This window comes from Aquila chrysaetos, chromosome 19 (genome assembly GCF_900496995.4).
Source record: "Aquila chrysaetos chrysaetos chromosome 19, bAquChr1.4, whole genome shotgun sequence".
In the NCBI taxonomy this organism is placed as follows: domain Eukaryota; kingdom Metazoa; phylum Chordata; class Aves; order Accipitriformes; family Accipitridae; genus Aquila; species Aquila chrysaetos.
The window spans coordinates 20,422,646-20,446,163 of NC_044022.1; the positions used below are offsets into that span (position 1 = coordinate 20,422,646).

Below are 23,518 nucleotides of genomic sequence, written 5' to 3' on the forward strand. Positions count from 1 at the left end.
TTCGTTATTACTGTTGTTATAATTCTCTCGCATTTCCATGACAAATTACACTGCTGTAATTAGAGGTCCCACCTGCTTTCCATGATGTTTCTTATCAGTCCACTTGGTACTAATGATCACTCTTTTTTATGCAGTGCAGAAAATCATGCATACCTGCACCTGTTGGAAATATCTTTTAATTCCAAATGCTGCTGGTGTTGTCTGTGGATGCATATCACGTATTTCACAATTGGACAAAATTCAAGGAAAGTCTTAATTTGCCAAGGTCATACAAACTGTCAGTGGTACAGACCAATTTCCCAGTTCCTAGCTCTTTGCTCTAACCAGTAAGTTTCTTGCTCTTTTATGTGCAGCTACAACCCTGGAAATTATTATTCCCCCAACAGGTACAGCATAGGTAGCCACAGGGTGGCTTTATTTACCCTGTCTCCACAGTAATATTTTATTTCTAAGCTCAAAGAACTCTCTCGGGGTAAAAAGAGTAATTTGTTCTCCAGGTTAAATCTATTCTTGGTTTTTCTGATGAGCTAAGAGTCTAGCAATTACTGTGACAGATGGAGTGATGATTTTTATGATGTGGAAACTTGTCCACAGGAATGAAACTGAAATCTCCAAACCCATTTCTCATATTGGCCTTTAGACAGTTGTCAGGTAATAATTGTCATTAACTTTTGTCACTGTGGACAAGATTTGAATCAGTGAATGGCTCCATTAGCTTGTTATTGTAGCACTCTTATGCAGAGTGACACATTCTGTCAAATTTTTTTGTCATTTATTCTGAATACACTTGAACCAGATATGGAAGCAATATTAAAAAATGTGGGTATAAATTTCTCCCAACACTCAGAAGCATTTCAACATTATGCCTGGAGTTTTAGTGCTCTATCATTTTGGAAGAACTGTTTCAATGGGATTTTCAGAGACCAGAACAAGGTGTTTGAGCGGGTGCTTACGTATACTGCATCTCGCCGAAATTACTGTTTCAAACAACGAAGTTATTGTGTGGACTTAGTTATGAACTGACTGGATTTTCATGAGTTAATCTGAAGCATCGGCCCTGCCTTGTATCTAGCCAGTAACTGCTGTGGCCAGTGTTAGGTGGTGAATGGTATCTTCTGAAGCAGACATCAGGCAAAACTTTGGTTTTGAGGGTCATGGTCCACCTTGTCCTCCCCATACTGGATGACTGATTGCCCTGGCCAAAATCCTCAGGCAGGAACCAGTTAAAAATGCCTGATACCTTTCTAGTCTCCTGGTTCCAGTCTTCACCATTAATCCAAAACAGACATAGGAACTGGCATTCGATACTTTGGGAGTGTTCTGTGACTGACTTAGAGACTGAATTTCAGAGCTTGTTTATAGGCGTGGAAAGGAAGGAGACATCTTTCCTTTGTTCCCAAATGTCTCTCTGTAGCTCTATTTGTAATCATAACAGCAGGGAAATTTTAATACTAGTGATTTACAGATGTTTTCTTACTGAGAATTGGTATTTTTTTCTTCTCTAAAGACATAGTAAAGAACATACTGCTACTTAACTAAACTGAGTTAATATTTCTGTCCATTTTATGAGCTAAGAATATAGAGTTTAATTTCCATGGGTGCAGAATATGAACAAAAGAGGCTCTGTAGCACAAGAAAGCACAGTATCTCTGAAAATCAAACCATATATTCCAAAAATACGAAACATTTCCCAAATAATGGAACAGAACAAACACCTTAATTTTTCTCCTTTTAAAATTTTATTCTATTCTGTTTAATGATTTTAGTTATCCTTCTCAATATAACTAGGTAAGAAGATTATGTTACTGATAGGTAAAGCAAAGCAAATAGAATTAAGTGATTTGCTCAACTAAAGAGAATTAATCAGCAGCACAACTGGAAATAAAGCCCAGCAGCTCTAACCTGAAGCATCCCATCTTAACCTGAAAGGCTTCTGTAACTTCACATAATTAAACACTTGAACTGTAGAGATTTTATGCCTTTATAGGTTAAGATTCTCCTGCAATCATTTCTCTGAGTTTTTAAAAGGTGCATCTTCCTAGTAATTTTAATTAAGTGTCCAAAATTGAAGACTCCTCATTAAAAAAACGAAAGAGCATAGAAGAGTCTATAGGAATGTTTGTGCTTATTAGAGTCAGAGATTCATCCATGCAAAATAACATGAAAGCTGAGGCTGAAAGGCAGCATCATTTTTCTTTCATTAACTATAACAGTTACACGACTGGATCATTTACTTGAAGAGAAGACTTGAGTCAGGATTAAAATGAAATTATAGGAAACTGTTCCAGTTAAGACTTCTTAATTTGTTAATTGAAAGTGATAAGGAAAATCCACAATTAACTTGTATCATTTCCAAAAGATCCTAAATAATTTAAAGGCCTCAGGAGTCTGATTCACAAGCAGGGACAATCTACATTGAGATGTTGTATTCGAGTTGTAGACAGTTAATCAACACAGTTTATGCTGATTTTTTTTTTGCCTTATAATATGTAACTATAAAATATTGCAGTTCTGGAGCTGCTTTCGGAAGCAGCACAACCCAGTCAAGCATAGTGGGTATGTGGTTGCATACATCTGGGCTGCATCTTGTCAACCACTGCAATGTGCGTTCCTGAGTGTGAGTCAAGGTCTCCAAGCTTATTTTTAGAAAGGTCTGGGTGCCAGAGTTAAAGTACTTGAATTGCTAAAGATGTTGTTTAGGGAGTGAAGGCCATAGCACTTACATACCTAATTCTCACTGAAATCAGCAATAACAGGATGCTTCAATTCCCACCAGTATGAACATCAGTGCCCAAGCCAGCCTCTGTGATGACCAGTTTAAGCTCTTAAATTGCTTAGGGCTTGCTATATGTTTTGTGCCTCTGAATGCCTAAATCTGTGTATAGATATGCCTTAAAGTCACTTCTCAAAACAAAAAGTCACGGTGTTCAGTTTTTAAAATGCCACCTTATGGTTTTAGGGAGCTACTTTATCAAGAGTTATTTTAACCAGGTATCTTTTATTTTCTAAAGATGTTTTTTTTTGTGACTATAGGATTAATTTTTTTCCATTGACACTGAATAAGTTGAACCTCAGTATTGCCTATTTTGCTGTTCAAAAATCCACAGAAAGAATTGCATACTCATTCCCTTCCACTGTCTTTAAGTAGTGCTATTTAGTAGCACTAGTTCACCATATATAAGCTCGCTGTCTGTGGCTGAATTGTGTGACATGCAGATCAGTCCATAAGTTGATTCCAAGATGTTAAAATAGGAAAAAGCACAAATCTGCTCCAATTCTGATTTTAAATATTTAAGTATTTAAACCCATTTGCCCAAACCAGACTAATTTCCAATTTTGTAATTATTATTTGAAATGTTCACAAAAAATAAGTCAATGAATACAACTAAACAGTGAACGTTCATTTGAAATTCAAGAAAGGTGGTTGTGTTTATGTGGGGCAAGTTGAAGACTCAATTTCATAATATCATTGCTTTTTACTGCTTGTTTGATAGGTCCCATTTTCAGGTTGCCAGGCATTTCAAAAAACTCAAAATACGGATAGATGTGTTTTGGGAGATATAATTCCTATATTAAACACATGGGATTGAAAAGGGGATGATGAGTACTCCTGTACAATGTGAATTTCAATAAAGATGACAAGAGCCTCCCTGGAAGGCAGCCACACACAAGTACAGTTATATGCATCATTTTGACAATAAGCTCGCTCCCAGTAGGCTGTTGTGAAGAAAAAGGCTGCAGAGATATTATCAAATGAGAAAGGACCCTATACCAATGAGTACCAGAGGCCCACCGTTCACTCTTTTTTCAGGCGCAGTTACCTTAACTTTCTGCTAGGATCAGTGAAAAGCGATCAGCACCTTCTCAGCTGTCACTTCACGGCCTTACGGAGGGATCCCAGGGATCCCTACAGTTAAATGAGGTGACCGCAAGCAGTTGCTCGCGTAGCCTTGCGGACGTACACTAGTCTGACTGCGGAGGCTGCTGGAATGTTGTGACCCTCCTGTGCTTACATGGAGGCTGTGGGAATTCAGCCACACATTGGAAGTAGCATCACACATTCATCATTAAGATTCTGGACATTATAGTCTCTTTACCCATATGTCCTGCATATATTTCAGCACGCTTTTATTAGTGTAGTTCTTTATTGTTACACAATGCTCAGTTACCCTTGAATACCTACGCAAATGGCATGCTGTTTTCTGCAAAAGACTCTGCTCTAGAGCCCTGTGCCAGTATTACCTTCTCTCCCTAATCCCCATCGGTGAGAAAGTAGTGGTGGTCCGAAGAACTGATGTCATTAATCCAATTCATCAAATACCTTAAAATCACTTTTATGTTATTAAACAATAACACAAATTGCCATTAGTAATAGGATGCTATTGTCTCAGACAGAATTAGTTTTCAAAGAAGCTCTATGAGATCATTGCTAAACTTCTTTAGAGGCTGGGAAACAAAGCACAAAATCATTAACTACCTTGCCTAAGACTGCAGATCACAGTGTCAGCCAGAACCAGGGCTGGCTTCAAGAAACTAATCTTGATTTAAAAAGCAAGCCAAATACTTTCAATCCAGGCACCCAAGCACCATAAGAAGGATCTGCAAGTTTAGACTAAACATGAACAAACTTTTCACTTATTTTTATTTTCTTTGGAGGAGTCATGTTCCCAAGCTTTTCTTCCATGACTACAAGGTTCGAAACCCTACCCTTAGTTCCTTCCCCTAGATGTATTCAAAAATATTGATGCAATCACATGATCAAAGGCTTAAGAGAAAAGCAAATACTGATGGGAAAAAAAAATAATTACACAAACCAACATCAGGGCTGCCCTTTAGCAAAAGCTATGCTGGCAACTAGAGTGCCAGAAAGATTTCAGTGAAGACAGAGAAGTTAGTTCTGGGCAAAACTGAAGCATTTTTTAAGTGTGTCTATGTAGTGGTGTATGTAACGAAGTTCTCAGTGCAAAGACTGAGAACACAACATTTTGTGTTACATAATGCGGAAACAAAGTCTCGTGCTTGTAGAAAGAGTGTTACATCTATGAGCTGTGATTTCCTTTCGCTGCCAATAATCTTCTAATTGTAGACATAATTGTCAATAATGATAGAGGCCAGAATGGGAATACTCTGCTTCCATTCCCAAGTGGTGCTCTCAAAGGAAAACTTACTACTCCAAAATTCTCTCTCTACTCCTGCCTTCAATGGGACAGATTTTCAGTTGTTACACATTGACATAGTCCTGTTAATACCAGTTCACATGAACTGATAATTCGATCAAAAACCAAATTATTTTTATCCTAAAATGGGAGTATACTGTTCTAGACCTCCAAATCTCACAGGAGCTAAGACAGGCCACCATAAAAGCAAGGGTTATAAACTTGAATTTATTATAGACAAGTAAGGCTTTGGCCTATGAATTCTCTTTGCCTATTAAGTTAATGAGCCTTGACAAAACAATCATCCTAGGAGTAGCTGACAAATTATCTGGAGCAGTAATTTGAAAGGCGTTGGCTGGCTTACAAGCATTTCAATTGGGAGAACATGGCATCATGTTCCTCTTCCTCTGGAAGAGTTGTTTGTCAAACCAAATTTCTTGCAGTTCCTCAGCAGATTCTCAATACTGGAGCACTGAGATACAACAACGACTGCAGTTACCAAAACAAGCAAATAATCCCTGTCCCTTCCTCCCAAACCTGAGGCTGACAATTCTGATGAAACACTCTTTCTAGGAAGCCTGCAGAAAGACAGGGAGATATCTTTTTTATTTGACTAGAGACCATGAGAGTGTATAATGTGGAAGAATAGGGCTTTGAGGAATTCAGGTGAGTAAAGGGAGACCTTTTGAAATACCTGGTCAATATTTGGAAGATTTTTTTGTAGTACAACTTCCAATAGAGATGGTGGTATCACAGCCACGGATTTAAAACAAGGTCTTCTTATGGATTAATTCTTCCAAATATTCAACACAATACAGCCCTGAGACACATCACCTTTGTGAAATTTAGGGCTGCGTACAATGAACACTTCTGTAAAAATAGCCACTTGGATTAGGGTTAAAATGGGGTAAACACTTTTCTAAAATCTGTTCTCCAGCTGTGAATACTGAGTCCATTTGGAAAACAGATCATATGTTGTAAAGCTGTCACTTTCCTCACCAAAGGCATTTGGTAAAATATTATTTCAAATGTCTTCTTCCACAGTCAACTATTCAAAGAGTCCTGTGGAAAAGATGACAGTATTTGAGAACATCGAAAACTGTCATATTTTCCATCTGAATGTTATTTCACAGTGGGAAGGAAGTATAAATTATAGCAATCAGTTGCCTCTACCACAGCATGTAGCAGAGCATAGTGCAGAGCATTTAACGGTGAGTTGTGTCTTTTCTCATTTTTGTGTTCTTTTTGCAGTTTTTTTGTTGGACTGTTGAAATAAACAAACTGATTAAATATACAGGGACTAGAGCTTAATTTTACATCAAAGTAGAATGAAGAGAAATCAAACCTTGTTCTTAAAGAGAAGTGTTAACTGACAGTCAGTAGAACAAACCCCAGCTTTTTAAGTCCTGATGTCAGGTCATCAAATATCTGATGACCAAGTATTCAATCAATCATACAATAAAGCAAAAGGATGTAGAGAATTATACCTTCAGGCGGCAAAATGGCCTTGTTCTATGAGCTCTCCAGGGCTCCACTGATTTTTGGCATCTGAGTATCTGGTCTGCAGCAATTAGCCTTAACAGATTCACCCTTTTCCCCCACCTATCTCCATAGTCCTCACAGTCACGTCTGTAGAGATCGACCACTTAGCAATGAATTGCATCTCTCTACAGTTAGCAAGCCACAATCTGATCCTCAGTGCTCCCAATACACAACTCCATGGCCCCCTAGAACCTGCTTGTTCAACTTTCTAGTTCAAGTTGATCCCTTCCTTTCTAAAGGGACCATTTTAAAAGTAAGAGACTTTTTATAATGATCTCTTCTGTTGTCTGGCTCTAAACACCCAGAAACACTGTGATGCTTACAGATAAACTACTCGTGTACACTGTACCTAAAGACCTGAAGTCATTTTACTACTTTTTGGCTAGTTATTTCCTTTGAGATAATGTTTGCAGAGAAATTAAAATATTGTGGATAGATCTGTTAGTGCCCGGTGTCCTTGTGGAGTTATTTATACCTTTATAAAACATTGCCCTTATCAATGATTTTCACCCAAACTTGCACTGGCCTGAACAGCTTGACTAATCACTTTGTCCAGTGATTAAGCATCTTTTTACAAATTCTAGAAGCTACCCTGTTTTCATTCTAATAAACTAACAGCTTCTGCATGGTCTTACCACATCTGTTGCATTCTTCACTAGTATTTGTCTTATTGCTTTTTTAATTTAGCTTTTTATTTCATAGCACTGCAATGCCTTTCACAGCTGTTTTTCTAATCCCTGGGGTATCTTTCCTGTTATTGTATCTTACATTAATTTACCATTTTACTTTCCACTTACACACTTCTGTTCCTCTCTTCCCACATTACTCTTTTCTTTGAAAACTGTTTTCTGTAGAAAATGTCTATGATCAAAGCTCCAAATACAATTATTTTTCTTCTACTCTAGAATATAAAAGAAAGATGATAGTTTTTTCCTGACAAAGGAAGCACTTAACATCTTCTTGAAAACTTGTGCCGAGCTCCTCCTCTATCTCCCAAGTCTTGTTTGCAAATAGTTTACTACTAACCTATTAGACTACAGAATAACAGCTGGGTTATACTAGCATACATTTTTGGATAGTATGTTTTTCTTTATTAAATATTTCTCAGGAGGCAATCACTGACAATATTTTATAGAAATGTATTCCGTTACTTCAGTTGTGGAAATGTTCATCATTTTAGGTTTTACTAACTGTCCTCTTGGAGCACAGCTAGCCTAGGGAATGCTAAATTTTAGATGTATTCTCAACCACAGCTTGGTGAGGGAGGTGATTATTTTTTGCTCAATTTCTTCTGAATGGCTTAGGCAGCCACCCTATAAACCCAAAGATGGTCAGTGAACAAAGTATGCACAACACAGAAATAAAATGACTGAATCAAACCAAATTACTACAGCTTTCAGTGAAGTCTTAGTCACTTTCTGTACTCACAGAGAAACAAATTCTGAATTCAGTTGTAAAATGTGATACATATTATGTAACCTATTTTAGAGCACCATTCCAATGGATCAAAACATTGCCTGTGTTCATCACTGGATTTTGGATGACCGAAATTATATACCGAGATAGCATATATCTTCCAGCGGTGCAGATGTGAAAGCATGGTTAAAAACAAGCACAAGCTGTAGAAAAAGAAGATCTATGGTGAAGATGCAAACTATGAGATAAATCCAGTGATGATCATGCACTCTAACGAAGGAGGTGAGGAAGAAGCGCATGCAGTACCTGGTGATCTCAGAGTCAGGGAGCAGGCCTACGTGGTAGTGGGGATAGGGAGCTGTAAGAAGGAAGCTTTTGTCACACTCGACAGGGGAATAGTGCCTAGGAGAAGGTGGTTTATCACACAGTTTGTTCACAGTGCTGTAAACAGGTTCAGGAGGCCTGGTGATACAGAGACAAGAGTAAAAGATCAGGTGCGTATTAGTGGCTGAGGATATAGAGAAAACACAGCAATCATTTTAAAAGCATGCATAGCAAATCTGGCAAGACCTTTTCAGTAGGGTTTTCCTGACAAGTAAAGTGTGCTGTTAAAGGAAACATTAGAATTTGATAACACAGTATTACGGCATACAAGCAACTGCATATAAAGATATACACAACGTAAGTGGGCCATAAAACTGGCTTATGGGAAGTGTGGCACTGAAAAGGAATATCTTATCTCTGAAGTTCAGCGATGAATTTTCCCACATACTCTGCTTTCTTTTTTTTAATCTAACAACATTACTCCTGCACAGCTTTCTGTGAACTTAATTTTGAGTGTTGCATAGAAGAAAATATGATGCTTATTACCTGAAAAGAGGTATTTTTTACCCATTAATTTTAAGATAACAACGACATACATATCACTTGTTAATACAACGTACTCCTGCCCCGAAGAGCTGGGGCTTTGCAAGTACAGCTGTGGTCAAAGTGAGCAATATCCTGCAATAACACTGATGGTAACAAACTGTGTAAGCAATTCATCTCATTGGCAGGCAATTCATTTCATTTCAAGAGTTCTTTGCTCTCATTTCAGGTTCAACCTTCAAAATCTGATTATGCAGACCACATCTCAAACAGTTAACCTTGTTGACAAGGCTACTGCAATCGCACTTGCACTGCTGCTCCAAATTACAGACAGCAGTCTGCGAAGCTAGGTATGAAGAATAAGATCCTAAAACCGACGCTCACAGGTCACCTAGCATTTCTCTCCTGCTGCCTAGAGGCCAACCGCTTGGGAGAGGCAATACTTACCACAAAGCTCCCAGGGAGCCGCCTGGGGAGAGGGGAGAAGGGGATGCAGCCTTTAGTACCAACCGGCCAGGGATCCACAGGAGACAACCAGCAAACAGTTTTCAAAAAAGTGCACCACATAGTACCTTTCCTATCGTGCAACTTCTCCAACTACTGCATTGGCCACAGCAGATACCTCTGGGCCTACTGGCAGAGTGAAACTTGACTCATAATTTCCTGAAGTTTCTGTTCTAAAGAGTGCCAAGATACAATTGCTGTCATATCCTTACTTCTGCCAGAGGATCCAGGGTATGCCACCTTCTTTAATCACAGCAATATAGTATTAGCTAGATGAAAATCTTATTTCAGAAGCCTGAAAATATCAAGAGGCCAAGCAGTTAATGAACTCTTCTTGTTCTTCTGGCTGCACTGTGCCTCACATGGGTGTGGTTTTTGCTGTGACTTTCACAGGTACCAGAATTTATTACGGTCGTGGATGCACTGGCAGATACAGAGAACATATTTTCCTTTGTTGTTAGCTTCTGGTTTTGTCCTTTGGGGGAAAAGGAGTAGCTGCTTTACTTAAAAATTGGTCTCACTCAATGCCAATAACATTATTCATAGCAATCTGACACGTGATTTGAGAACTCTCTGTGCCTGACTTTCCCAGGGAAAACTTTACAGTTAAAAAAATGGCGATTTAAGATTACCAAATATCAAAATAGCAAAGCTGTCACTCATTTGGTTATAAAGCATTCTGTCAAGCATTTAGTAAAATCTCTTTAAAAATGTTTAAGGTAGCAATTCTTTTCTATCAGCATATTTCACACTTGTTTCAGAGGGTTGGATTTAATAATTTATTTACTGAATCAATTGCTGCTTTCAATATAAAAAATCCAGAGGAAAAAACCACTTCTATTATTTTACTTTAGACCAATACTGCCTTATATTGCCTCAGAAATCTCTTTTGCTTTTAGGCAGTATATTAAAGAACAAGTACAAATATCAAATATAAATGATACCTACTATGAAAATTGAAGAAATATTGCCCCAGTGCAGGAAGATGAATAAAAACCGTAGATTTCTCCATAGCTTAAAACACTAACCAGTCCATAAATAACTTGCTCTCTTCCTGTATTCAAGTTACTTGTCTTCTCTGAGCGGTAGATGACATGAGAATGTCGCTACCCCTTGGATATATTGTGAATGCTCAAACTACACTGAGTCATCAGTGAGTGACCATCCAACCTTGTGCTGAGACACAAATCATGCCACAGAGATGGATAGATACAAGGGATTGCTCTGCTAATTGACAGTTACAAACTGCTTCCAAAAGCAAAATGAAGGTAAACATTCAACATCTACCTACATATTGAGACCAAATTAGTCCTTCAAATATAAACACAGAGCCCTAAAAAAATGTCTTGTGAAGCCCAGCAAATTTTAAAACTTTTAGTATTTTTCACTCCTTTCAGTCTTGCTGAATGGTAAGATAACAGAAAATTAGAAGTCACCGTACTGATGTATAAAGTCCTCTACTCATTGATATTTATATAAGTGATACTGTGACCTAGCTAATAACATACCCTCTGTAATTGAGCTGAAGAGAGAGGACTTAAGGTTAAGAAAAGGAATTCAAACTTCTTATCATTTTAAAGCTTAGACTTTTTGCTTAGAATAGGATTCAGGGTGTCAGCTAATTCCAGTTATGAGTGCACTTCTGGTAAGGCCTATGAAGTGGTCTGAGATCATCACAGCCACCTATTTACCATCAGATGCCATTCTTCAAGGTCATTAAGATCATGGACTGAACTGGTTCTTTAGATACCTTCATACTACTCAGAGGCATATGCTAATACTGCCAATTGCATAGCTGGGCCCTGGCTGCACATTTTATTGGCACAGGAAAAGCAAGAACTTGAAAAATAAGCAGTATGTAACATCAAGGGTCCAGCTCAGATCAGTATAAACTTATTTTATCTCTCAATTTGATTTAGTATTTAGTAAATATAAACTAAGTAGTGTAAAAATGATTGAAAGTTGGGATAAAAAATGGAAAGGAGGAGAATGATTAAAACATACTGGGCAGACCACTGTCCTGGTCATACAAACTGTGCTTCACGTAGACTAGTAATCCTTAAAAGTAGTATGAGATACTTGCTGCAACAGACTTGTCTTCAAATATCCTCCTGACTCTTCACCTTCTCTATGGCAAACTAGTACTTAGCTACAATAATACCTACCTACTTTGGAAGACACCCCCATCCCCCCCAAAAAAAGATAATTATGAAGATCACCCAGCTTTATTAAATGATTCTTCTAATGCAGCATTTTCTCTTGTCATTTATATTTCTCCTCACTGGAAGAAGAAGAAAGAACTTCTATCTAATGGGATCAGCCCACCTGATAAATCCTGTATCGCATATCTTCTTCTCCAGTGCTCTGACAGAGACAGGTTGTCTTCTCTCAAAGCATGGGATAAGGAGAATGCTATTTAGAAATAGTTTCTAATGTGCCATTCCGAAAAAATACAGTCAAGGTCACCTCAACTTTTCTTGCAGACTGAACATAAACATTGAGGCCTTATTTTATGATGCATTAATTCTTCAAATGAATTTGAAAACATGTAGCAGGTCATTTAGCGTGCTGTAACAAAAGTGTAAAAGCTAGATATATATTATTTAAGGTCTGATTCACTGTAGTTTATTTGCAATTGCATCACTTTCAGATACAGCAGGTACAGCTTCAGAGGTTTTGTCTTATTTAAAATAAATGGTAAGCAATTTTTGTAATTTTTAACATGAGAAGGAACAAAGAACTATGTTACAGAATTTATTTTGTCCATTATCTTCATTTTTTTTAATACTTATGCAAAAAATCCCCTTAAAATGCCAAATGTGTGAATATTAGTGTATAATTCTTGGATAATTGTAATATCTCTTTTAATGAGTAATTATCTAATAAGGGTCTACTCTGCAAAATGACTAACTGCTGCTGTAACTTCTCATTTAGCAGATCTGCTCCCTTTCTGTTTTTAAACTATTTAGTGACAAACATATATTACAGTTCTCTGTCTTTATCAGTGAGCTAAAAACCAAGCTCTGTGATAGATGAGAGCAACAACTGCTAGGTCTAGATGGACAGCGATAATTAGGTTAGCATGAGAATCAGGCATACAATAGTAGAGGAAAAGCACCAGAAAATGTAAGTAGTAGCATAGCTTGGTTTGAACATGCCTCAGTAGATAATTCAATCACATGAGGGAGAATCAAGTCACTCAGTGTCACAAGGTAAGCATTTAAATGGTACTATGAACAGCAGATAGTCATAAACTACTTCTCTAGCAAAAAAAAATAAAAAAATTGAAAGCTGGAACTGTTAATCAGGATAGACCTAACTGCAGTGAGGCACAATTTCCACAGAAAGGTATAACTAATTGGTGGAAAAGTTAACAGTAACAGTGGGAGGTCGAAGATTGATCTGACACTGGTTTTATTTATTTATTTCATAACAGATTGTGTAAAGAAAGCAAATCTTCCTAGTTGTTTGTAGTCCTTATTATTCCTTGCTTGGATCATCATTGTCTTATTGTTTCAGGCTGGCTTTATTGCACAGCAGAAGTTATAAGAAAATGGCATTATTAAAACAGTTCTCTCCTCAGCATCATGCAGGGTCCTCAATTTAATTTTAACTTATTTTATTGCAGAATCCTGTTTAGTAGAGTGCAGTTGCCAAGACATAGCACATTAAATGTTAACAGTTTATTTTTTGGATTTTAAAACCTTTTATGATATGGAAAGCAACCAGCTAAGCTCTCACAGCATATTGAGTATGCAGGGCCATAGCCAGGAAATGCTAAATTCAATCTGAGAGAAAATAAATCTCACAATGCTACAAGTTTCCAACAATTTTTTTTTGAGTAGCAATTTTTAATTGTACCCAAGTTCAGTAAAGATAACTAACACATTAGTATTGCTAATATAATGTTGCTGGGAAGTGTGCAAAGAACTGTCTTTAAAAGTAAATCACTATTAAAACAGAAATCAATGGCAATTAATACAAATGAACTCTTCCACTTCTAACAACCAGTGATTTTTATATATATATATGTCTTTTGATTTCTTTTAGGTTCTTGTTCATATAACCTTCTAGGAGAACCACATACCTTATTGTTCAATAGGTTTATTTAGAATTGAAAGTTGGTTTTATTTCATAGGTTGTGTCCTGACAATTCAAATAAGACCCCATCACTTACATGACATGTTTATTTCAACTAAATGAAAGACAGAGAAGGTGTGTGAAGAGCTGGAAGAAAATACTGGAACTGCATTACCTTAGTTCTTTCTGGAAATCCTTCTATAATCAATGATTTCTCAGCTTTTCCACTATTAACTGTTATTTTCATGAGCCTTAAAGTTTTCCGTAACTGCAAAACAAGTGCTTAAGATCACGGCAGTTTTTTTAGCACAGTAATAAAGAGTAAGGATGGCCTTGTTCCTCTTAACAATACTATTTAAACATTTTAATCGGGTTTTCAAATGAAAAGGCCTACAAGAAGGCATAAGTATAATTTAGAACTTTTAATATTCTACACCCAATTCTACACTCATTATTCTTAGCCATTAGGCATTAGGAAATGACTTAACTGCTTAATTTGAAAAAAATCAGTAATGATTTTCTGTTGCAGTAATGGAAAAGAAGGCTGTTTCACATAGGAATGGTGAGACTATCAGACCAAAGGCCCTAGTCCCTTGCAGCGACTTTTTAGGAAAGAGGGCCAGTAAAGAATAACCCTTCCTCGTTCAGCTGCTGGAAATCAGCAAGTTAAGGACCATGTAGACCAGAAACTAAAGCCAGGCAAATTGTGGTTAGTAGGCCTATCCACCATGAATTTGAGCACTTATCGTCATTCGTGTTTGAACATTTTTATATTCTTAGGCTTCACAACACCCTCTGGCAGTGAGTCCCACAAACTAATCATGTGACATACCCCAAAACCTCTACCTTTGTGTACTGTAAGCCTGTTACTTGGTTGTACATTGATAACATATGGTAACATTTCAAAAACTTCTGTTTTCTGTATTTTAAACTTGGCAATGCATTGTAAACTCCCTTTATCTGAGTTGTAAAAAAGTGCTAATAGTAGTTATCTATTGCCTTCTCTATGCCATAGGCACTTTTGCAGATCTTTGTTCTATCTCTCTCCGACATCTTTTTTCTGTACTGGAATTATTTGTTATTTAGCTCCGCCTGGAAACCATGCTACACCCCTGATCATCTCTGTCACCATCTTCTGGGGCTTTTTCCAGTTGCCTCCATGTAGTATTCAAGATGTAAAGCATGATAGATTCATACAGAAAAACATTATATTTTGCACTCTTTTCCTTTCCTATCAGATCCTATTTCCATTCTTAATTACCTTTCTGGTTGCTCTTGAGTACTGAGCTGACAATGTCACAGAACTAACCACAATCACCCCAAGGTGTCTTTCTTCAGTGGTAATAGCTGCTTTAAGAGTCCATGTCCGTGACACATGTAGCATGTACTTAGGGTTATCTTTTTCCTCTCTGCGCTATTAAATGTCACTTACCATTTTGGTGTGTATTATCACTGCCAATCCTACTATCTCATTTGAAAAATGTCCATACAAGCACTAAAGCAGATTCTGAAATTTCAGGGTTTTTTTAGAGTGTTAAGTAGCTTCCACTGACTATATTAGAAATACTCAAATCCTATTACTTGGGGATCTCTGGCAGGCCTGTTTAAATATGTGTGGATTACTCAGGACATAACAGATTATCTGGTGACTCGACAATACCTGAATTTTTACTTTAACATAAATTATTCTCCCAAGTTAAGACCTATTATTTAAAATAAATTTTGGGTAGCAAATTGAAATCTTATGATAGGCAGACAATTATTACGCATTTGTAAAGTTTAACAATTAGTTTAAGATAAAATTTGTATATTAAAAACATGAAATATAAAATAGTTGCTATACAATTTAGCAATTTCATGCTTCATTGAAGGGAACAAATAATAACATAGAGGTAAGAAATATAGCTGTGGCTTCTTTTTCTGAAAAGTTATTTACAGGTGTTCAACAAGTAGGTATTTTTAGACGATACCATAACTAAATGCTGACCATCGTATTTCAGTAAGGGTCTAATTTAAGGTTATATAGACAAACTTAATTTTTTCTTAACTGAACGTTTAATGTGTAACTTGAATAGTGTTCTTTTTTTTTTTTTTTTTTTTTTTTTAATAATTCCTTAGATTGATCAAAGACTAAACCAAGAAAGAAATCCTGTTATGGGACGCTGAATTCAAAATACTCATCAGCAGGGTCGCCAACTTAAGAGCTACAGCACGAGAACTCTACCTTGTGAGAGATGGGGAGTAGCCAGTAGGAAAAGCAGGCAGTCATCCTCCCGATGGAAGGGTAATGCAGAGGAACTATCACGATAGACTGCCTGCAGAGATCACACGTGCATCATGCAAACCCCAGAAACCTGGGCTCCTCTCCATTTTTCTCCAGAGAGATGGCCCTAGCCTGATCCTGCCAACATCTTATCAGCAACTTTTCCTACCTGCTCTCTATTTCTGTTCCTTGCCCCAGTCTTCTTGCACAACTATTGATTATCCCAAACCTCATGTCTCACTCTCTGAGGGAGTTGTTGGTTCAGCAGCCCTGAAATTCATTGCTGCTTTTCTCCAGGCTATTTTTCTCCACTGCTTCTTCATGCCTCTTCACCCATTTCTCACTTATGTTCTTCTGTGTCCTAAATTCCCCTTCTAAATCCAAGTTTTCTTACCCAATAAATACCAGTCCTCCCTTCTTGTGATTTCCATTCTTGCACAGCCAGTGACAAGTTCTCCCTCATTTTCACACTCAATCTCACCATAATTCCTTGCCAAACACACTCCCCCTATTCCTCCAGTCTCTTCAAAGTTCAAATCTAACAGGAATGGGCAGTCAGAACGCAGAACAGAATCACTCCTGATTATGTTTCTATTTCAGAAAGAACCGGAAGAAATAAGTAGAGACTAAAAATAGCTTTGGCCATATAACTCTCTGCTCAATCATGCTGGCTTTTTAAAATAATCTCATCAGTATTACAAAATTGTGAGAAGCTTTGATGCACCACAGTGTGAATATGGAATCTTAACGAGTTGTACTGCAAAAAAATATTAAATACATTTTGGAGGATAAATGAATCGCATTTTTCCCAAAGACTTATATATGTTGGCATTTAGAAAGATTTTGACAAGTGCAGTAGAAATACTATGTGGATTCAGTTTCATCAGCTCCCATATTTCAACACCCTGAAGCTATGTATGGAATATTACAGTATTTAGAATATAGTATCACCACAATTTTTAACACAGAATAGAATAGAACATGAATTAAGCCACGTAATTCTTCCTCCATCTCTTAAATGACCAAGCTGCTATGGCTAAAAATAAATGCAATTTGATTTGATGATAATAATGGTTAATTAAGATTACTTTTAAAATAACAGATATAATTTACACTAAATTTTAAAGCAAAACAAACGTGCAACCTTTGCTATCCCTAGATAAGCAAATCCAGCCCCTGGCAAAAACTGAGCATGAAAATATTAACTTGAACAAACTTGCCCTGACCCATGTGCATATAACTGTATCAGTGTACTTCTACGTATCTTTTACTCATCACTCAAATAGTAACATCAGGTCAAAATCAGAGTGTAAAATTCACCATCTGAAAGTTCTACCTACAGTACTTGATGATCTTCTTCATTCCGGAAACATGAGTTTCAACTCTATTCCCTCACAAAAACTAACAGGAAATGCAGCTAACGCCTTTCAGCAAATACACACTTTTAAAACATGCAGAATATTTCATCAGTGGATGATCTAAGTTAACTCATTAAAGATCCCACAGGAACAGTTTTCAGGACTCACTACTAAAAACTGCAATTCTTTTTTCCTACTGTTGTGCTTCATAAAACCATTGTCAGAAAACTGTCATTGATAGTTTTATAAGACACAAACCATAATATTAGTTGTAATGGCTCAATACTGAAAAGTAGAATCTGTGTATCAATTCAAATTTAAAGGTGTTGCCATAAAATATCCTCAATTCAAGTAGCAAGTTTATGTAAGTAAACAAGAAACAGTTGAGGAACATTACTTTCACTACAGGGAAAAAAATCCCCTGAGTCTTCAACTTAATGGTTCTCCTTTTTTCCCTTCCAATACTCAGCACCTCCTCCTCGTCCAGAAAATGTTATTTTGCAAAGATGCATGTAAAAGAAATCAAATAGGCTTTTCACAGGAAAACAGATAACTCAGACAGCTTTTTCATCCATGAATCTTTAATATCTAGCCAGAGTTAAATGTTAAAGTGAATTTTTTATCAGCTGAAGCACAGAAGTTTGATGTTACCATTTTCTGAAGTTAAAAAGGAAGTAAAAACTCAAGATGGTAGTTCTTTATTTTTATGGCTCTTTTGCCTATGTTGTTCGTTAAAGGCAGAAGGAATGAACATCTAAAAGCTACAGGATTTTTAGACTCCAATTTCAATATTTCTGGAAATAGGAAGGCAGACATCTGCTAAAGAGTAAATTGTAACTTCTCTCCCTGCTGTATTAGTAATGAATGTTCCACAAAAACACACACACACACACACACAAAAATCACTTTTTTCTTCTTATTATCATAGAAAATCTGGTTGGAATGCATCTCTGTAGGTCATCTCATCCAATCCTATGCTTGAAGCAGGATTATTGCCAACACTAGATCAGATCAGCCATGATTTTACCTAGCCAAATCTTAAAAATCTCAAAGGGTGGATATTTCACAACCTTTCTAAGCAACCTGCTCCAGCACTACTCCACCAACCTGGTGTCTTTTTTTTTCTTCTCAAATGGAAATCAGGATATCCAAAGCCAACGCTTGTGGCCCTTGGTCCTTCTCTACTGAGAACAGTTTGGTTTCATCATCTTTGCTACTGAATACTTATAGGTTACTCTTAGATTGCCCCTTAAGCACCTCTTCACAACATTAAACAAACCCCAGTTCCCTCAACATCCCTCTAACCTCCATGTGACGTAGGACTTTGAGAATCTGGTGGACTCTCTTCTGTTTTCCACATGCCTCTTGAAGTAGGAGAATTGGTCACAGCCTTCTAGAAAATAACTTATCTTTTTCTGCTGGCCATGCTTCTCCTACTACAGCCCAGTATGCTGATTACCTGACTGGCAATGTGAGTGCACTCCTGGGTCCATGTTCAGCTTGGCACCCGCTGTAACCTCCAGGTCATTTTCAATGAAGCTGCAATTCAGATGTTTGTTTCATGGCCCGTACAAGTGTGTGCAGCTGTTCCACCTGAGGAGCAGACTTCCTACTGAACTTTATGAGGTTTCTCCTGGCCCAGTCCTCGAGTATATCAAGATCCCTCTGGAATATAGCTCTGCCATTTGTCATGTTAACCACTCCCCCTTAATTTATTATCCTCTGCAAATTTGCTGAGGGTGCACTCTGTGTCATGATCTAGGTCATTGATGAAGACATTCACTGACATTCACTGATCGTTACCCTTTGAGCCTACTGGTTCAGTCAGTTCCCAACCCAGTGTCTTCTTTTAGTCCACTCTTCCTCAGCTTCCAAATGAGAGTGCTATGGGAGACTATGTCAAAAGCCTTACCAAAGTCTACCATTGCATGCAAATGAGCATAGGGAGAAGGCTAATGAGCAAGGTGACAGCATATAATCCAGGAGATACCCAAAAGGCTATCCAGAAGGTTTCCAAACCTTGACAAATCGTATCTTCTTTCCAGCTATGGATTAGTTGTACGTGTTTATCTGACACTTCCTCATGGTTGGATGAGAGGCTGCTGGAGGAGTTTTAAAGGGTGCTGCTCCCTGTGTTACAGCTTCTCCTGCCCACAGAAAAGGTGTGAGAAATACCTTTGCAGCCACTCCCCAGAGCAACTAGTAGAGAAGAGGAATCACCACGTGTCCCACAGCAGATCCCAGGTGCACATCTGTGGGAGTTATGGCATGGGTCAGGTATGCCTTTGGAGTCAGCTGTGTTTTCACCCAGCAAAGAGGCATTCGTGCTCAAGGCAGCATCTGTGCTGTAGCACGGGTTGGTATAGGGCTGCCACTGCTCTTCCCTCATCCATGCAGCTAGTCATTTAATCAGGAAAGGCAACCAGGCTGGACAAGCACACGATTTGCTTTTGGTAAATCTATGCTGACTATTCCAATTACCTTCTGGTCCTTAAATGCCTGGCAAAGATGATGTTGAGTACTTCAGCTTTTTCTATATTGTCTGTCATTACATTGTCTTCTCCCTTATTCATCAGTTTTTCTCTTCATCAAATTTTACCTTCATTTTTGAAAGTAGCGCACCTGCAGAATCACTTTTTGTTTTCCTTTATGACCCTTGTAAGTCTTAGCTCAAATCAATCAGCTTTCTGATTTTGTCATTAAGCAGTCAAGCAATGCTTGTCTACATCTTGCATTTTAGGTCATGAGAAAGCTCTTTGCTCAGCCAAGAAGGCCTTCTGCTGAATCCCCCTCCTTCCTGCTCAACGGGGTGGTTCAATCCTGAGTTCTCAGTAAGTTTTATTTAGAAATCATCCATCTTTCATGGACCCTATGTCTCTGTGGCAGCATTCCAAGAGATTTTGCTTAGCAATTCTCCAAACAGGCTGAAGTCTGCTCTTCTGAAATCTATAGTCATAACTTGCTGACTATCTTTCCAGACTTCCTTTGAATCATGAACTGAACAAACTCACGGTCACTCTGATCCCAGCTGTTATTTATCACCACCTTTGCCACTAGTTCTTCCCTTTTCATAAGCAGCAGGTCAAGCAGAGAATTATTCCTGTTTCTCCCCTCTAGCAGCATTAGGAAATTGTCAGCAACACAATCGAGGAAACTCCTGCATTGCCTGCACAACACTTTAATCTTACTAGAAACTAAAGCAAATAAGCACTTACTTGCAGAATGATGATGATTGTATTGATAGATTTACTTGGCATATAGGTTTTATCCACTTTTGATCCCTCATTCTACTAACTTGAAGTTGTGTTATTTTATTTAAATTTTAAAAGGTGACAGTTTTCATAAATATACAGGAAAGCAAAGCTTCCATCCTGAGTGAATTTGAAATGAATTCAGCAAAACAAAAAGTAAATTATGCCCATCACTGACAGCATTTTTGATCAATAATATACACAACTTCCAAAAGCTCTGTAATTAAAAGACAACAGCCAGCTTCATTAAAACTTGTGGATGAAGATGACTTGTTACTTTTCTATCCCTTGTGCTCGGATTAAGTTAATTTTTCCCCATAGTTTCATTAAGTCAAAGTTGTACTGAATTTTTTTTCAGACGCAGATTCAATATCAAACCAAAAATACAAGGTTTATCAACAGAAACACTTATTTTTGTTAGGCAAAATGCAAGTATTTAGGTAAAAAAGCCTTAGAAGTGGAACAAAAAAAGAAAAACAAAAAAGAAAAAGCAAGAGAAAGTGGACAAATTGAGTGTTCAACCACTTAAGCTTTACTGATAGATTCATTATAGCAAGTAAATCAAAAGAAGGCTTGTCCTCGGCCTCACTCAAATCACGTGTACAAAGAATTATGAAATTGCAAAAGCCTCTTATAGCGGAGAAGTTACTGTTCCAAATATTTTTAGCTGGCACAAATGAAAATCTGCCAGAAGTGTTGCCATGTTATGACTGCACGGGTAATAAATTTCCTTATGTGATCACCATGTAAATTAGCCCTGAAAAACTATTTAGTAAGAACCAGGTAGTTTTAATGGATAGCACTGCAGTAGTTGGCAATCATCTTAATTATAAAAAATTATGTGAGGAAACCTAATTATAAATGCTGCAATCAAGGGATCTATAGGTTTCACTAAAATTATCAATATGATAATTAACTTCCCAAAGGATTTTAAGTCTTTCTAAACTGGTCAGCAACAAAGACTTTCCAAGTATCTTCTTATTTTAATGGCAGACTCATCGGAAAATCCTATGGCATTGCACAGAAAGAGTGCATTCACTATTCTCAGTTTATTGCTGTGAAAATCACTGTGAGAATTAACTGTGGCATTTTCAATAGTCCCACTTGAATCAATAGGCCATAATTAACTACATGGACATTTAAAAAAAAAAAAAAAAAAGGTTCAGCATTGTTCAGGGGTTAAATGATTTGGTTTTGAAGGTCAGACCTTAGTTGTCGTACTCAGAGAAACCTGGTCTCTGGCTCTTATTTGGTTTTCTCTCAGATATTGCTGTATGATTTATATCCAGTGAGGAAATGCAATGGCAAGAAGTACTGTTTTTTCTTATGATTACATTCATTTCATCTTTTGCTTTTGTATGCTGGGTATCAGTGTAGCTTATAAGCTATTATCACTAATATAATTAAGTCCATAATAGCCTCCTCCTTTTCAATAGGTCAAAGTAAATACTTGTTTAGAACTATGAGATTTTCATCTGATTTGCTCTGTTGCATTCAGAGTCTGCTCCTATTACTTGACACCTTTATTTCTGCCAGCGCCACACGCCTTCCACAGAAGGTCACACTTCTAGAGTCAGCCTCTCCTGTCAATAGTGCCAACGCCACAGAAGACTTTGCACATCAGCCCTTCATTAGACAGCACACTAATCTGGAAATCCAGGAAGAAGAACACAGGAGAGCAGTATTTCACTGAATATACATGGCTTCTCTGGGCATTCTTTTTTTTTCCCCAAATAATGCAAAATGGACATTGGTGTGAATACCTCAGTGAAGAACCAGACTCTGTCAGTATTTGGTTTTACTGTCAGGCGCTAAACCAGCAAAATTAACTTGTTTAAAAACAAACTAAAAATATCAGGATAGGAATACATCTTTCTTCCTGAAAAGATCAAAAAGACATACTAATTAATTTCAATATATATCCTGCACGGTTCTTTGAGCAAGTATGCTTTTTACTGGATATCTACTGAACTAATGGGCTAGGACTGTCATTGCCTTTTCTTCTATGACAATTTTTTCTTTCTTTTCTTTTTTTTTTTTTTTTTTTTTTTTTTGTAGAAGCAATTAGAAAGTTAAAATCATCTGCATGGAACACAAAGAAACACAGGACTGTCTAAAGATACTTCTTCATTACCTTACAGGTCTTCTAACTGTTTAAATGGTCTCTTAATTCTCAGGGCAGCCTTTCTCCTTTTTTAGGATTACTTCTTTCACTTTCTGTGACTTCTTGGTCTCCTTAGCTATAATCTACTTTTAAGGTTGCATTTTTTTGCTGTTTTTAAACTTTGCCAACTCTTTCTCAGTAATAATGGTGCTGACATCTCATTACAGAAGGAGAGAATTCAGCACTACAACCTTATTGACAAAGCCTTCATCATTGTAACCTAGCTACTATACTGGTATTCATCATATACACAGGCATTTTAGAAATTATGAGGTCAGTAGTAGCCCAGGTAAAGCCTTGATGCACAATTTAATGAAATCAATGTTTTAACTATTAATTAAAAAGTGTAACTTCTTGAAACCCTTTGGAGAAAATTCATCCTAATTGAATGTCTCATAAGTTGAAGGAAAGCAATGTCAGCTTTGCATTGACAAAACAAAGGAGAAATTCTTTTAGCCAACAGAGTGAAGCAAGGTGTGGTTTCCATACATTTGTCCTGATTAAACACTGTATCATGATTTAGTTACTCTGAATCTGTCTGATCCAACAAGTTAAGCAGCTTGAGATCATAATCATATGCAACAAGAGAAATGAAATGCAAATTAGCAAGTTATGAAGCTGATGAATACATAACTGGATGAGATTTTTTGGCTTGAGATACACAGTAGGTCAGGTTAGTTGATCAGAACAGCCTCCTCCTAGCTTTAAATACAATGAATTTATAAATACTGAAGCACAGAAAAAAAATTAATTTCTCATTTTCTGTGGCACTAGACATTATAATGAGGGCTCATTTTACAAACTTAACAACTGTTGTCTTCTAAGTGAATGGTAGTGCTCTTCAAAGAAAAAGATAAATAAACACTGCCTCATCAGTGACATTCCGTGTTGATCTAACACAAGGCATAAAAGAACCC

The 23,518-nt window shown here is 37.2% G+C and overlaps 1 protein-coding gene across 35 annotated transcripts in view; it reads right to left on the reverse strand.

The window, feature by feature from the left end:
- The window catches only part of DLG2 (discs large MAGUK scaffold protein 2), a 1,026,767-nt gene that overhangs the window by 264,166 nt on the left and 739,083 nt on the right, over positions 1-23,518 (reverse strand). For 31 of the 35 annotated variants that reach the window (XM_030042410.1, XM_030042403.1, XM_030042402.1 and 28 more), the window contains one exon: positions 8,421-8,576. The exons of the other annotated variants lie outside the window; for them this stretch is intronic. In XM_030042410.1, coding sequence (XP_029898270.1) covers positions 8,421-8,576 — 156 coding nt within the window. The remainder of the gene's footprint in view (positions 1-8,420; positions 8,577-23,518) is intronic. 35 annotated transcript variants of the gene reach the window in all.